This window comes from Monomorium pharaonis, chromosome 1 (genome assembly GCF_013373865.1).
Source record: "Monomorium pharaonis isolate MP-MQ-018 chromosome 1, ASM1337386v2, whole genome shotgun sequence".
Taxonomy (NCBI): domain Eukaryota; kingdom Metazoa; phylum Arthropoda; class Insecta; order Hymenoptera; family Formicidae; genus Monomorium; species Monomorium pharaonis.
This window is the reverse complement of record NC_050467.1, coordinates 1,777,953-1,794,164: the sequence shown is the minus strand read 5'-3', so window position 1 is coordinate 1,794,164 and position 16,212 is coordinate 1,777,953. Positions and strand designations below refer to the sequence as shown.

The following is a 16,212-nucleotide window of genomic DNA, read 5'->3' as shown; positions in this document are numbered from 1 at the left end:
GTCCGCGTGTCACTGTTAAACTCGGAGAACGGCGTGCGGCATATATCGCGTTTATTAATTTGCCAGGCCAGTACCATTGGCAGCGTGGTAAACGTCGATTATCTAAACTACGTCGAAACGTCGTAGTTAAATTTTGCACGACCGACGCGCCGAGCACGTCATGTGCATGTTCCGTTCTTTCGCGTCCAGTCGCCCAATCGGAAGTGAAATTCGAAGAGACGCGGCGAGTTTGTGCGAAATTGTGAATTTCGATCGTTGCATCCTGTCCTGCCCGAAAATTCACGTAAGTTTAGCAAAGCGTGTCCGGAGCTGCAGAATACGCTAAGTCAATTTCAGCAAGAGAGCTAAAAACAATTATAAAATGGTTTTCCATTTATCGAAGTTATTACAGGTGCTTTTTTCACATGCAACATATTTTTTCCTGTAACAAGGAAGATTTGTAATTCCTTCTTTTAAAAAAACCCAAAGTTACTTAAAACGGAATATAATAAAAATCTCTGTAACAAAATTTACTATAAAATATACTATAAACGTTTTATGATCGTGTTTAGCTATAAAGTTCTGTATAAAATGTAAAATATGTATAAACCTTTTTTTCGCCTTGACCTAGCGATGTAATAAAAGTTTAGGGGGAAGAAAATCGCGATAATTCGCGACCTTTGAGAGGCGCGCGGCGAGGAACGTGATTTCAAATCTAATTGCAATTTTCCGTGGAATTTCAGCCGTTGCTCGAGGTGCCGACGACGATCCCTCGGTGAGAGCTGGTGCCTCACACTCTCGCCGCTCATCAGTCGTCATCCCCGCGGAGGCCGGGGGGCGCGGAACGACGACGGTCACCGTCGACTACGCGGGTACGGGATTTAGGGACAGGACGTACGCCGGGACCCGGCAAATGTGGCTCTGTGTACGGTGAGCCAGGGTTACGGGGGCCGTTTGGCCCGCGGGGCCCGTGCTGGTGGTGGTGCTGGTGCTGGTGGCGGAGGTGGCCGGGGTGGCGGCGGGGGTGGTAGATTACGCGCGGGCGACGCGGGCGCGCGGCTGCCCTTGAGCCCCCGCACTTTATGCGCCAGCAGCGGCGGGACGGGGGTGCGCGGGGCCGCGCACAGCGCGACCCTGGCTACCAGCGGTATCGGGGGCGCGGAGGAGGTCGCCGGAGGTCCCGGTCTACCGGACGAGCCGATGGTGCACGTGGAACGATCGGCGCACCAGGGCACATGGATATGCTGCGTGCCCTGTTACTGGCTACGGAGGAGCAAGACCGTGCACAAGGCTCTGCTCACCTTCGCTATGATGCTGGTCACCAGCCTCCTGGTCACCAGCCCGATGCTCTTCCTTATCTCGACCCTGCCGGAGGGGGAGCAGCCGCGCAAATGTGCTCCACTGGTGGGTGCCCTCCGGCGACTTTAACGATCGCCGGTTTCCGTTTTCCTTTATCGTATTCGTATTACGCGCGAAACGGGGCGGAATAAGTTGGTTTTCGGGGATCCGAGGACCAGGATTATATTTACATCAGCGAGAGATCAGCTTCCGATGTTGGACGCGCTAAATAAAGGATTTCCATGAGTCGTCGCGTTTCACTTACGCATGAATAAGTACAGCGTCATTGTCGAGCTTCTATTTCATTTTTCAAGACAAATATTTGCCATTCCATTAAAGTTACTTTAAGAAAAAGAAATGACACTAGTAACTAATGATAATGATGAAGCAGTTTGCATCGGTAATGTTTTATCAATAACTGAATACGAGAATTAATAACTGGTAATACTCTTCAGTTTTTTTTTCTAACCAGTTTTTTTATTAGTAACTAATAAAACTGAAATACCGATTGTTTTATCAAATCATTTATTTATTAAATTATCTATTTATGTTCAGTTTTTTTTTTAATTTTTCTTAAGAGTTGTTCCGTTCGTGGTACCTTCTTATTCTTTATCCAATGCTTCTCGAGAGAGAAACATTTATTCACGCGAAATTTACGTGAGACAGTACTTTGTGCTCGAAAGCTATCCATCTTCCGTACTTATTTGCGTACGTGACATCGTCACGCGTGAAAGTAGAAAGCGAAGACGTATCGTACTGGATCCTTGAGAAATTAGTAGGCATAAATCGCCAGCGAGATTTACAATAGGACGTGTTTCGCGAAAACGTAACGCACGAGAGGTACGCGAAAAAACGCACGAAGCGTGTGACGTGACGTGAATAAGTAATCGTCTACTTATGCAGCACATGGAAAATTAGCGGTTGCCCGAAGTAATTTACATCGATCGTGAACGTTAACTTCTCGAAGTGAGAAAGGTGAGGAAGGTCGGCGTTTATAGCAATGAGCGGGCGGGATTCCCGATAATCAGCAACGTGCCCTTGCGCCGCAATTTCATCCCGTCGATCTTCTCTGTGACTGAATCTCGAATTAAAAAGGGCGGGCGGTCTGTCTCTCTCTCTCTCTCTTTTTCTCTCTGTCTTTCTCATTCTCTCATGTGCATGAAATCGCAAGATCGCAAGACGAAGACGGAGAGCCACGCTTATATGTACGATAACTCGACGATCACTCGAAGTGATACGTGTACGCCAATATGTATACACTAACGTAAAGCGAAGCCGTATTGACAGGTAAGGTTTCGAGACGAATAGACGGCTCATCCTCGGCAGAGGTCAGGGCTTTATCTCTTATTCTGACCTTTGTACCGATATTTTTCTAGATAACGTTCGAACGCGAGCAGATCTAATGAATGTTATTTATAGTTAACAATGCATTAGAGTAAACGTTGGAAATATTATCTAACGAAGTATAAAAAGTCAGAGAGGAGAAAGTGATTTTGCAAGATCGAATTTATATCCAAAGAATAATAATTAATTATTTACTTATTGTTAATTTATTTTTCGTCACGTTTATACCTAAAAGAGATTAAAAGACCATTTGATAAATACAGAAGGTATTTTGCTCTTTCTCAACTAAATTAAAATTTATTCTGAGATCGAGAAATCTAGCGCCCTGTTCCTTATAAAAAAAAAAAAAGAAATCCATTAAAGTGACGCTAATGACTGCGATTTTAGGATGAAGCCTGCGTCAGGGAGCGGGATGGGCCCGAGGGTGTTTGCGACACGGACGTTTGCGTGGAGGCCTCGAGGAGGATCCTGACGTCCATGAAACGAGGCGTCGATCCTTGCAAAGATTTCTACAAATTCGCCTGCGGCGGTTTCCGCGATCAGCAGCCCTATCAGCCGAGCGCGAGCTTCAATATGCTCCAGGCGCAAATCGACGAACATGTACACAGTGAGCGTTTTCCTGAGTTCTCGATAACTTTTTTCTGATCTTCTAGTTTTAAAAAATTTCAGTCGTTTCAAAAGCTTTAATCGCTTCGCCGAATCGAACGCGAACAAAATATATAGTCGCGTTCCGCGAAATAAAAGTAATTCCACTATTTTTTCCGCGTTATATATTTCAATCTTTTTCAGCTCGGTAAATTTATATGGTCTCATTAAAACGAAATATACTATTTATTCACTTTCAATGGACCTGTAATATCTTTCAATTGAATACCTATAAAACACGCAGCATTTTTCGCAGAAATTTACATAATTTACGTATATTTGCTTAAAATAAAGCGAATACTCGTTTTTGCAGAAAGAAAAAACGACTGGAAAAGATAACTTTTCGTGAAAAAGAATTAAATGGATCAGTGATTTTATTGCTGCCATACGTATGCGATAAAATTGAATCTGTGCAAGAAGATCCATCGTCTCGGTCGAACTTTTTACGCGAGTTCATAGAAATTCGTCTGCAATTCTTCTACATTGCCGTCCGTCACGATTCTATAAAAGAACGTATTGAATATCGAAGCATTGTGCGACGATAACGACGGTATCACGGCAATCCTATCGATTTTCTTTGTCCTCTTTTCATCGCGATTATTGCGATCCTCGTGCCGGCGAGGAGAAAGGGCAAAAAAAAAAAGGAGGGGAGCCGAATTTGCGGGCGAGAGACGGGTGTGTAATTGGCGACGTATTAATCCCGAATGGCGATGATCCAAAGCACAGGAGGGGGAGAGGGAGGGCCTGGACATAGAACACGACCTCAATTTGGTAAGAATCCATCGTGGACACGATAGCTGGTGTAGGGGTGGCGGTGGTGGTGTCGCCGGCGCGACTGGCGCCGAGCGACTGGCACCAACTATGCCGCCCGCGTATGGATCCATCCGTGTCGTCGGGATAGTATGTATGTGTGTACAACTCGGTTCGGGGATCGAAACTTAAAGGGGAGATGAATAAACATCGACCACGGCGCGTACCGGGGAACGTACGGGACGTGGACGGATCGAAAAAAGCTCAGCGCTGTCTCTCCGTCGACGAGAGATAAGCGCGCGTGAGGCGGGGATGGCGTTGTAGATCCCCCGGAAGTCCCTAATGCTCGCACCCTCGCGTCCCACGGAAGAGCCGAGCGGGGGAAGGTCGATTTTCCGTTTGTCGAAAAAGAAATTATCGGATATTCTAATGCGAGGCGAAATCGAACCGGCCGACTTGCTGTTATGCTATAAATAATGCACATTAATCGATATTACGTGTGTATACGTGTGTTACGCTTATCGCTCTCTCTCTCTCTCTTTCTCTCTCTTTTAAAAGCCTCCCTCGCTTTTACGCAACCTTCGAAACCGAGCTATTCGCGTGATTCAAGGTCGGCGAATTACCCCCGTCTCTAATCAGATCATCTGCGGAGATCTTAAGCGGCTATGCCTTACCGCCCCCCTTTAAGTTCAGCCTTTTTCGCGAGCGGTAACAACGTATTTCCTTTTCCAGGAAATCATCCTAATCGCAAGCATTATTGTTTTAGAAACGCTAACGAACGAGACAGGGCAGATGGTCGCTGCCTTCGAGAAGCTCGGGCAGTTTTACGATACTTGTCGAGGGTTTAAGGAAAAGCCCGTAAATTTTACACCCGGTAAAAGAAAATTATTCACGATATACCTCACAGTTAGCTAATTTGTCAATACTTTTATCATTAAAACGTATGGATTAACATTTGCTAGACATGAATGAAATTGATAAGGACAGAGCTGAAAAATTTCTTAATAATTGTCTTAATAATTATTTCCAGTTTCGATGAATTAAGTAAAATTATTTTTTTTAATCAGCCAAGATCATAGTTCTTTTATTAATAAAATTACATAAGGCGCAACTGTTAATCCTCTTTCAGTTTACAAACTGTTGGATGAACTCGGTGGCTATCTGTCGCCGAAAAACGTGGTACCGTCCGACATCACCCCTCTGATTTCTGCATTGTTAAAAGTAAACGGCGCGCCGCTCTTCGACTTATACGTCGACGTAGATCTTTACGATCGCACAAAGTCATCCGTATATCTTGATTTTCCTGCCAAGCACGAGAATTATGAGTTTCTCGCAGAGGACCAGGTAAGGCGTCTATGCTCGACAATCGTGTTTTACCTCGAAACTTTGCACGGCTTTATAATTTAAACATTTATTTTTTAATTTAATTAAAAATCAAAATTAGTAAACATTTAAATTCTTCAGCATTTTTCAGAGATTTTAATGCTATATTTTGTTATAATTAATTAATGGTAAAAGAAAAAATAAATGTAGTAATAGATACGTGAAATGTCAAGCTGCAGTTTCCAACGTTTATTTGCGTGCAAATCGATAAAAAAAAATAATCTAAATTGAAGATCTGTGACAACTGTCGCCCACGTATCGATATATCTTTCCAGAATAATAGAGACGTACAAAGTAGAATTCGAGAGATTGTCCGAGGATTCTTGCCAAAAAATATGGATCCTGAGGAACAATCGTCGGAGACGGATCTGCTTTTGCAATTTTGCTTATCGCTCGAGAAGGTGAGCCTCTATCGCGGTCGCGATACTTTACAGTGGATTAAACAGCGAATAAACTTGCGTCCGTTTATCTCAGATTTATCCGAAGCACAAAGACTTGTACAATTGGGTGGACATCGAGCAGAGGGTATACGTCGCTTACAACCTCACTTATCTCCAAGAAAGCTTTGGTTACGTAAGTATCAATTCGATAACGGACTTCTGCACGAAACTGCACGAAATTCCGCTACGTTCGATCGTAGTTAGCAAAGCAGATACGCGCGCTAGAACAGTTTCCTCACAAACAATAACTATTTATAGAAACTGATGGTAGCGATTCTGAAGTTTAAATCTAATTAAGACACATTAGATCGATTTGGCTTTTAATTTGAATAGTTTGTCTTTCGGCTCACAAAAGTCTTTTCTTTCTTTCCCCATTTATTTAATTATCAGACCTTTTCTTTTCGATTGATCTTCCTTTCTCCCAAAATAAAAGAAGATTGTTTCTCTGACGGGGGCGGGGGTTTCTCTTCCTGAGACAGATAAATTGGAGATCGCTGCTGAATGCTACATTAGGCTACCGTGCAAACGGCGTCGATCTGCACGGCGATAATAACGACACGAATCGCGTACACCGGCCGCCAACATATGTCGCATCCGAGGACCAGCAGATTTACGTCTACATTACGGCACCACGTTACTTTCGCAGCCTTGGCAAGCTGTTGAGCCGCTCCTCCAGACGGTACGGATCTCCTATACCGTTGTAATCGCGCATTTTGCTCACGTACATATTATTATACCTTCGTGAAGAAACCGAGTCCTTTGCCAAATCCCAAAGCTCTCTCTCTCTTTCTCTCTCTTTCTCTCTCTCTCTCTCTCTCTCTCTCTCTCTCTCTCTCTCTTCTCTCTCTTTCTGGGAACCTAAGGGTTAGACGTCGATAACGGAACGTGAATTCAGGAGGGATCGATTCCACAATAGGCTAGTTAGGAAAACAGAAGGAATCGATATTCTGTGATGCTATCTAGAACAGGGTTTCCCAAACTTATGTGGATCGCGACCTATTTTTTAAAACGACAAACATCCGCGACTCGTCTAGCTTCAAGGATTATTAAAGAGGGAGAAGGAATAAGTTGATTATTTATTTATGCTACTTTACTTCTCTTACTTTTTATCTTTTTATTGAATATTTTATAAATCTATTTCTCAAAGTATAAGGTAAGTGAAGATGTAAGGAATATGTTTATTTTCTATTTTTATTGATGATATTTTTGATTAAACCATTTTCGTATACAAAGGGTTTTATAATTTACTTTATTTACTTTTAGTTTCCATTATAACTGAAAAATTTTTCTCGAGATCCACATTTTGGAAATCTTTAATCTAGAATACACGATATATAAAACAAATAATGCCCACTTTATAATATATATTAATTAATAAAATAATTAATATTTATTAATTATTTATATTAATATAGATAATTGCACGAAAATATATTTTATATTAATCACCCGATCATAATTGTGATAAATTGCGAAGATACACGTGTGTATCTTACATCAACTAATACCTAATTGTAATTGTAATAAATCAAGGATTATTCATAACGGATTACTATTGCTCTACGCGACGGACACGTTGCACGATATTGCGAACGTCACCGCCGTCAAGGACTGGGAGGCCTCCTGCTACAGACTGACCAAAAGCGTCTTCGCCGAGGCAGTCAGTGCGCTCTACGTGCGGCAGTACACCCCAAAGTACTTAGAAACTCTGGTCAACAGGGTAATACTTTTTGTTCGTTAATTTTAACCCCTTAACTGTCAATAAATTGATAAATTGATTTAACTAAAACCGTTCTATCTGTATTACCTCAACGTTATTAGTTTTCCATATTTCTCGAAGTGTTCAAATGGTTAAAGGATTAATCTCTGCCATGTAAATCTTCGTTTTGATTTGATAATAATTAATGTTATCGGTCACTTGCATACAGATGACTGCGTTATTCGAACGCGTGAAGGAAACAATAGCCGAACGTGTATTGGTGAAGTCGTGGCTGGACGACGATACCAGGACGCAAGCGTTGCAGAAACTGAATTCTTTACGGGGTCAATTCCACGTGTCGCCTGATTTTTACAATGACACCTTGCTGGCACGCGAGATGGCCGAGGTGAGATGATCATTTCCCTTTATACGTAGATAAGTGCATTTAACTTGTAAAATACACTATTAACACGGAAGAAATATTTTCTTTCTTTCCCATGCAAGAGCGAAAATGTTAGATCTACTTTACAACAATGAGATGCTGGTTAAAAATGTCTTTATCGTCTCTTTTATCAATATTTGTTGTCTCGTAGGTCGTAATTGACTCGGAAGACTTTATTGCCACCGTCCTGAAGAGATTCCGTCAGATCCGAGGATCAGAAAATCAAAGTCCGCTACGAAGAAACGCAATAATTAGGTGAGAGACGTTTCCTTCAACCTTTTAACCAGATGTCCACAAACTGTAAGTTGGAAAAGAAAACTTAACTTATAATCAAGCAGTTCTCTCATTTCTTCTGCGCTGTTCCTTTTTAAAGAGTTTCATATTTTATTTTATAAATTGGTCGACCCCTAGATTAATCATTAATATATAAAAAAGATGGAGAATTACTCATTCTCCGCTTCATTCCCCTTGATATTATTCTGTCTAAATCACAGACTTGTGTTTTTAGACGTAACTACCCTTACTCCGTGCACGCCTATTACGAATCCTCCGCAAATACTATCGGTAAGTATTTCTATCGTATGTATTCTGTCGTTCGATAATGCGCACTTGAAATCGTCATTGGGCGATTTTGATAAAATTGCTCTTTATTACAAAACGGAAGGAATTCCACTGGCAATGATGACATCCTGGGCGTGGTCGTGGGACGGCGGTCCGGCTTTTGCGGTACACTCCACTCTAGGATCGGTCATCGCGCACGAGATCCTCCACGCCTTTGATTTTCATCAGCGTAGGTTGCCGTTCATGGAGTCGTCGGACCGAAACATCGACGAGTGGCTTCGCTTTACGCCGGACTCCTGGAAGCGATTGGAGACCAAGATAGAGTGCGTCGCGCGACTTTACGCCCGGAGTTTCTGGCGAAGGGTCCAATCTTACGGAAACGACGTTGCCGTGCAGGTAGGTCCAGCCGCGTCTTCGGGAGCGAAAGAAGACAATGCTCGCGACCGTTTTACTGTTAAGATCAACTTCTTTCTTTAAACTCTTAATTCTGCCGCGCAGTTCGATTGGAACATGACGAAGAACGAGAACGTCGCGGATATCGGTGCTTTGCAAATTGCTCACAAGACGTGGCACACCTTGACGAACGGGAAGGATCGAAGCCTCCCCGGGCTGGAAGGACTCCGTCCGAGTCAACTCTTCTTCATAAGTGCCGCACAGGTAATAAAACTAACAAAATAACATGTGTTTTTAAGGATTAAGATTATATATCTGTATTCTTTCTCATTATTATCTGATTATTGTTTTTATGATATTTAATGATTCCGTTTAACAAAAGAAAAAGTGATGAATTTCTTTTTTGTAATTTCTCTATTTTTATTTTTATTTTTTATTTCTACTTTTTCATTCAAATCTATGCCAATATCATCGTGAAAAAAAAGACGTATCGACAACGATGTGTTTTTAGGTACACTGTGTCAACACGACTCTCGAAGCTTATGTCTTCTCCGTCGAGTTGAACTACCGTGCCCCTCAACCCGAAAGGTATTCGATATATTTTTCTTATTTCTTCTGATTTTTGCGAAGTCTTCTCTATAAGAGGAACCTAAAGGATTAACAATTGATTACTGCACGATTGATTTCCAGAGTCAACAGTGTAATGATGAATTCTCAGGCGTTCGTAGAGGCATTTCGCTGTCCGCTCGGAACAAAAATGAATCCTCCAAATAAATGCACTGTTTGGTGATCGCCGATATACGAAATATAAGTATTACGATTGTCTAGCAGGCTGCCCATATTTCGCTTTATTTTATTTCGCAATTACAATACAATCGTTTTAGGATTTCATAATTTTCAACGAGAATTAATGCTACAGAAATTTGCCCCTTTACGCGAAAACTAATAAGACTTAACCCATTAAAGGTCATAATTGCAGTATAATAAATTTAATCAATTTTATTTTTTTGTTTAAAATGAGAAATTTAGTTTAATATTATAATTATTAAATAATTCTTGTTATATAATCTTATGATTTATATAATCTTAAAAATAGAATTTCTTCTTGAAAAAGCCTGGCCTTATAAATTAGATTTAAGATAAAAATAAGCAAAGTGTTCTAGTATTTATTTTTCAAACCTTTAACAAACTTTAAAAAACTTATAAAAATATAAGTTAATGCCAAATAAACTTTAAAGTATTGTTAATTAATTTAATTCACATAATATAAATAAACATTATTTTCTGAAAAAAAATTAATGCAATAAAAGTTATATTTATATTATTAAATAAAAATTAAATTTTGCCTCGAAGGTAAAATGTTAACCATTAATGGGTTAGCTTGTAATTGCTTTGAATTGCTAAAGAGTTTCATAGAATAAATTTGTTCGAAAATAATCATCGCTTTTTTAACGTTGTTATGTAGGATAAGAACAAACACGTGATTTATTTTCTTATAGTTCCTCTAGAACTCACAAAACTCTTATTAGATTTTAGAATTTCAAAAAATTATCCGCCCGTGACGCTGTGAAAAAACTTGTTGACGAAAACAAAATAGCCAATTGTGTCGATTTAAAACAATAAGCTTGCAATGCATTGCAATCAATTACAACGAATATTGTAAAGATCTACACTAATTTATATTTGTAATAAATTGTAACAAATTGTAATAATAAGTAAAATAAGGAGCATAAAGAGAACGGTGGTCTCCGACAAAGACGTTAGCAACAAAAATTGGGTTTACGATGTTTACATAATGATGAGAACAATTACATAACGCAATTATTAACATTTATGCGTATTTGATGCTATTAATGATAAACTATATTAACGAAATGTTATACATTGTTGTTATGGTGCTGAAAAATATAATATATAAGTAAGTAATACATGTATAATAGGAATAAAATCTGTGATATGTAATATATCAAATATTTTCTTGAATTCCTGATTCTCGAATCCATTTTTTGTTGGTAATGCCGCACGCCACCGATATAACAAAAATAAGTTTGTATACTAAAACTATATCTTTAAACACTTTGCTTTATTTAAACAAAAATGCAGAGACAATATTATAAGTTTACGCCGATTGCTCGCTCCTAAATTCTTCGTAAATTTGTCATAAGCAGTAAAACAATGTAAAAACAAAGCATTTCAACTGCAAAAATTTAGCGAAATGCTAATCCTTTCAATCTTTTGATTTTTATATTAAATAAGAACTTTAGAAAGTAAGTGCAAAAGGGGCAAGTAAAATAAACGGATCTATTATTTAATCTAAAAATAAAATTTACTTATTATCAGTAATTAATAAATAAAATTAATCATTATAAAAAAATTTCTTATTTATTATTTCTATATATTCAAATAAATTATTTGAATATACGTATATTTTTATTATATACTAGCTATGCCCTGCCACGCGTTGCTGTGGCCCTCTATTCTTATGCTACGTTTTTTCAAATTTTCTTTGCTTTCGTTGTTTAACTTTTAAGAGCCTTGCTTTACTGTTGCTCTTTTTATTTTATTTTTGAATAAGCATTTATCTATCTTTAATAAATCTAATATTCATTTATTCGTACTTCTAACTTTTTTTTTCTAAAAGCTGCCATGGATTTAGAAATCCATTCAAAAAACTGTTTTAAATAAGTTCCTTTTTTTCAATAAAATAACAGCTATCTTTATTTTTCTTATTACCTTAATTTAAACACAACAGAAACATTTTTCGTCTCTCCCGTCTCTTCTGGTCTCTCCCCGTCTCTCCTGGTCTCTCTCCGTCTCTTCCCGTCTCTACTCGTCTCTCCCTGTCTCTCCCCGTCTCTCCCGGTCTCTCCCCGTCTCTCCTGGTCTCTCCCCGTCTCTTCCCGTCTCTACTCGTCTCTCCCCGTCTCTCCCTGTCTCTTCCCGTCTCTCCCCGTCTCTCCCGGTCTCTCTCGGTCTCTCCCCGTCTCTTCCGGTCTCTCCCGGTCTCTCCCCATCTCTACCCGTCTCTCTCCGTCTCTCCCGGTCTCTCCCGGTCTCTCCCCGTCTCTCACGGTCTCTCACCGTCTCTCCCGGTCTCTCCCCGTCTCAATGTGTCAAAATTTCAATATTATTAATGAAAAACTAATTTTTACACTTAAATTATGGTCATCATTTTTGAAACACGGTATATTCAAAATTAAACCCCATAAGAACACTCCCGTTTTCGAATGTAACATTGTGTCAAAATTTCAAATCCTGCCATTGATTCTAAATTGTCATATACATGCTAAAAGAAACATTCTCAAATTAAAGGCCTGCATTTATGAAACGACCATAATAAATCTAATATTTATTTATTCACGTACTTCTAACTAAATTTAATACAACGTTGTGTCAAAATTACAAAAAAATATCATTTAAAAAATATTGTTTAAAATTAAATTGCCATCATTTTTTAAACACACAGTATTTCCAAAATAAGACCCCATAAGAACACTCACGATTACGAATGCAACGTTATGTCAAAATTTCAAAGCAATCGGTGAAAAACTTACGGAGATCTTAGATGACGAACAAACATTTACATTTTTATTTATATAGATATATATAAATATATAAAAATATTGTCACCATAAAGTATTACGAGAATTAAAAATCAGAATTTAAAAAGCTTGTATTTTGCTATTTTTATTAAAGAATCAATTAACAGCAAGAAATTAATAACATTATAAATGCTAATATGTAATAACAGCAGTTACAACAAATATAATACAATATTATAGTTACATGACTTAGTGCCTTGTTAAATGCAGAATAACACCTAATATTACACCTAATATTATGCAACGTGTTACACTTACTTACACTTAATTTAAAGTGTCTACATTTAATATTAAAGTACAGGCCATTTATTACATATAGACTTATTTTATATTACAATAACTACAACATAAATAAATTATTACATTAAATTAAAATTATGCAATTATATAGCACAATTACATAAAAAAATAAAAATATGTACTAATAAAATTTAACACATAAAAACACCCAAGAATTTAATACAAAAAATCAAATAAACATAAAAAAAATATATAACACAATATATTTAACATAAATGTAACACACGTATGTTAATTTTTTTACAATACATACTAAAAAAATTAACATATATGAATTAGGACTATTCTGTACAGATAGTTATCGATTCGATAAGTGTTGTAGCGCAGATATTTTAATATATGAAAAAATATGTGCATATATTTTAATATATAAAAAAAAATATGCGCAACGATATTTATATCGAATCAACAGCTATCATGTACAGAATAGTACTCCAAATGAGATCAAACATATTATTGAAGTTAATAATACTTGCATTGATACGTTTGATATCACATTAATATATTAATTTATGTCAAGCCATTTTGTATTATTTTTTGGAGCATTTTGATATACTGGCATAATATAAAATTTTGATTTGTGGCATAATACGTTTAAAGATTGTCATAATCAACATTTCCTGTTCTTATAGCTTCTACGAATTTTGCGAACTTATCATATGAGCATCTGTGTTTTAAAACAAAAGGTTGGTTCTTCATTCCACCGACCCATTCCATCTGAAACAGAATGTGAACGGTAATAAACAAATAATTATTTTTCTTATGTAAATACATATATATATAATTAATAAATTTAAATAAAGTTTGAGAAATACTACCAAATTTTCAAAAATTTCAGAACTGTAGAGTTAACAAATTTAAAATATAATGTTATTAGACACACTTTATTAATTGCTTACAATACGAGGGAATCTTTCTTTATCGAGACTTGCACGTTGTTTGTAAAGTAGAGTAAGAGCTTTTGCGCGCTCAAACCAAGGCCATATTAGAATGTCCACCATATTTGGATTACTCCCTGAGACAGAAGATATAATTTTTATATAGAGTCTATATTATAGACAATACATTACTTATAGTTCAAACAAAAGAGAAAAAAAGAAAAATAAAAAAAGAAATAGAGAAATAAGATGGATTTGTATAATGGATTGTACCTCCAAAGAAAGTTGTCTTGCGTACATTTAGCTCATCTTCAAATTCTTGTAAGTCGTCCGTCACCTCAGTGAAAATCTCTTCAAATTGTCTCTTGTCCTTTCCAAATATGCAATTCGCAAAAGTGTCCATAATCTGTAAAGAACACAATAATGCGATTATTAAACAATCGTTTCTAGATAACGGAAACGATCAAATATCATTGTAAGCACCTTAGAAAAGTGATCTAACAACTCTAAATCGCGACTCTTTGTCTCATCGTTGTATAAAGGCGGTTCAGGGTATTTCTCGTCCAAGTAATTCGCCACTACAATAGAATCCGTTATTACTGTGCCATCTGCATCTACATAAGTAGGTACCTTGCCATCTGGATGAATCTAAAAAAATATTTAGTGCATAAGAAATAAGACTGTCAGAGTGGTTATCAATGCGCAACAAAGCAAAATACTAAAAAATTTTTATACACACTAACAAGATCTGCAAAGGTACTGTTTCTATATATGGTTACCAATAATTGTTGATTTGATAAAGATCATTGCGCATATATTAAAATATATTTTCATATATTTTGATATATGAAAAAATATGCACAACTACACTTATCAAACCGATAACTACCAATAGTTGTGTACAGAATAGTACCTCAAGTTAAAAACTTTGATTCAGATCATATTAATCCTCTACCTGCAATCAGGAGTCTTTTTTGATGCAAGCAAAACTTTACTTTCAATTTTAATTGTTCAAATTTTAATTTTTATTAAATAAAGATTTAAATATGAGTTAAAAAACTATTTCCTATTTTAAAAAGCTTAGAACAGTCAAGAATAGTAAAAAAAAATTGCAGACAGAGAGTTTAATCATCCTTTTAAAAATGACTCGATGATATGTACTTCAAACAACCACTGCGGCTTGTTCTGCAGATTAATATTGACAATGTCGTGCGGGACTTCCTTCAGACTGAGCACAAGACGTATTCTATGAGCGAAAGGGCAATACGTCATGCTGTACAGACGCCCCTGACCTTCCACTTCTGCTGGCTTCTCAGAGCCTAGAACAAAGATTCAGTTCTCTCTCACGAAAAGATTCGATACGACATCGGGGACTTCCGATGACACTGTGCAACACATACATAACAGATACTCTGCTCACTTATACTGGCTTTCTGTGCAAACATATAGGCAACCTCGGCATACGCTTGATTGTCACGTTACTTACCATCTGCCAGATGCAAGGAACTCATTTGGACAATCCTTTTGCGGACGAACAGTCTCGTACGACAGATCTGCAGCAGATCGTTAAAGTACGGCGTAGCCGCTAATATTCAATGACAAGGGAAATGACAGCTGTCCATAGATCTTGTTGAACGGATAGCGCCATCTCCCACGCACACAGCACAGTGGTGGGAGCACGAGGTGATAAAATTATCGACGAGCGCTTATCGATAGAAGGATGCGGCGCGTTTTTTGAACATTAAACTTTATTTCATTAAATAGCATTCAATATTAACTCTTTGTAAACGCTGTTGTTTTTCGACATCTCTCCACATACATTGAATCACGATACTTTTGAGTTCATTTTCATTACATTTTACAAGTATAAAAAATTATTCAATGACTCTCACATATACTCTAACATCAAAAAGTATTAATATTATAGTTACCCAGTAAACATCGATATCTTGTAGAAATCGAAAAGACATCTTATTCAAGATGTCTTCAAGACATTTCTAAAAGATATCTAAAAGATATCTCCCAGATAACCAAGCGTGATGTACTTTGTGAGTTGGTAATAATGAGTTCTTTAAGAATATAACTTTTCGTTTCTTTATTTTTGTAGATAACACTTTTATCTTTTTTCATTTTAAATTTGAATTTTACCTTGTTTAAAAAATAATTATTTTTTAGAATCTTAAAAATTATTTATATAAATTTTATACAAAATTATTATTGGTCATATAGAAAAATTATAGAAAAAGTATATTTTAAGATTTTAAAGAAATTATTTCAAAATTTTACTGTTGAATAATTCTCAGTTAAATCGTTATAAAGCATTAAATAGTTTTCTTTTTTTTTTCTATAATCTACTGTTTATAGTTATTTTATTTTATGACATTTAATTTGAAAAACATGCATTTAATTTAATAAAATAGTTTTTTAGAGACAATTTTCCAGTAAAAAAATATAATAT

General features: G+C 37.0%; 2 protein-coding genes across 4 annotated transcripts; one reads left to right on the top strand and one right to left on the bottom strand.

Annotated features, from left to right (window-relative positions):
- Positions 1–11,348, top strand: LOC105828362 (neprilysin-1). 2 transcript variants are annotated; one of them, XM_036287832.1, is made up of 16 exons: positions 1–283; positions 723–1,383; positions 3,049–3,268; positions 4,823–4,930; positions 5,186–5,400; positions 5,715–5,840; positions 5,914–6,012; positions 6,359–6,558; positions 7,413–7,599; positions 7,808–7,984; positions 8,172–8,275; positions 8,529–8,584; positions 8,685–8,977; positions 9,080–9,238; positions 9,486–9,562; positions 9,665–11,348. In XM_036287832.1, the coding sequence occupies exons 2-16, from the start codon at positions 1,180–1,182 to the stop codon at positions 9,762–9,764; spliced, it is 2,325 nt and encodes a 774-aa protein (XP_036143725.1). In that variant the 5' UTR covers positions 1–283; positions 723–1,179; the 3' UTR covers positions 9,765–11,348. The 2 variants fall into 2 exon arrangements, with proteins under 2 accessions (XP_036143725.1, XP_012522110.1); XM_012666656.3 differs by lacking the exons at positions 1–283; positions 723–1,383 and adding an exon at positions 1,399–2,604.
- Positions 11,349–13,248: 1,900 nt separating this feature from the next.
- On the bottom strand, positions 13,249–15,402 carry LOC105830785 (glutathione S-transferase omega-1). 2 transcript variants are annotated; one of them, XM_012670352.2, is made up of 6 exons: positions 15,241–15,401; positions 14,916–15,073; positions 14,238–14,402; positions 14,028–14,160; positions 13,776–13,891; positions 13,249–13,593 (listed from the first exon to the last, which is right to left on the bottom strand). In XM_012670352.2, exons 1-6 carry the CDS (start codon positions 15,263–15,265, stop codon positions 13,471–13,473), a joined length of 720 nt encoding a protein of 239 aa, XP_012525806.1. In that variant the 5' UTR covers positions 15,266–15,401; the 3' UTR covers positions 13,249–13,470. The 2 variants fall into 2 exon arrangements, with proteins under 2 accessions (XP_012525806.1, XP_028047745.1); XM_028191944.2 differs by having other exon boundaries at positions 13,519–13,593; positions 13,760–13,891; positions 15,241–15,402.
- Between the last annotated feature and the right edge of the window lie 810 nt (positions 15,403–16,212).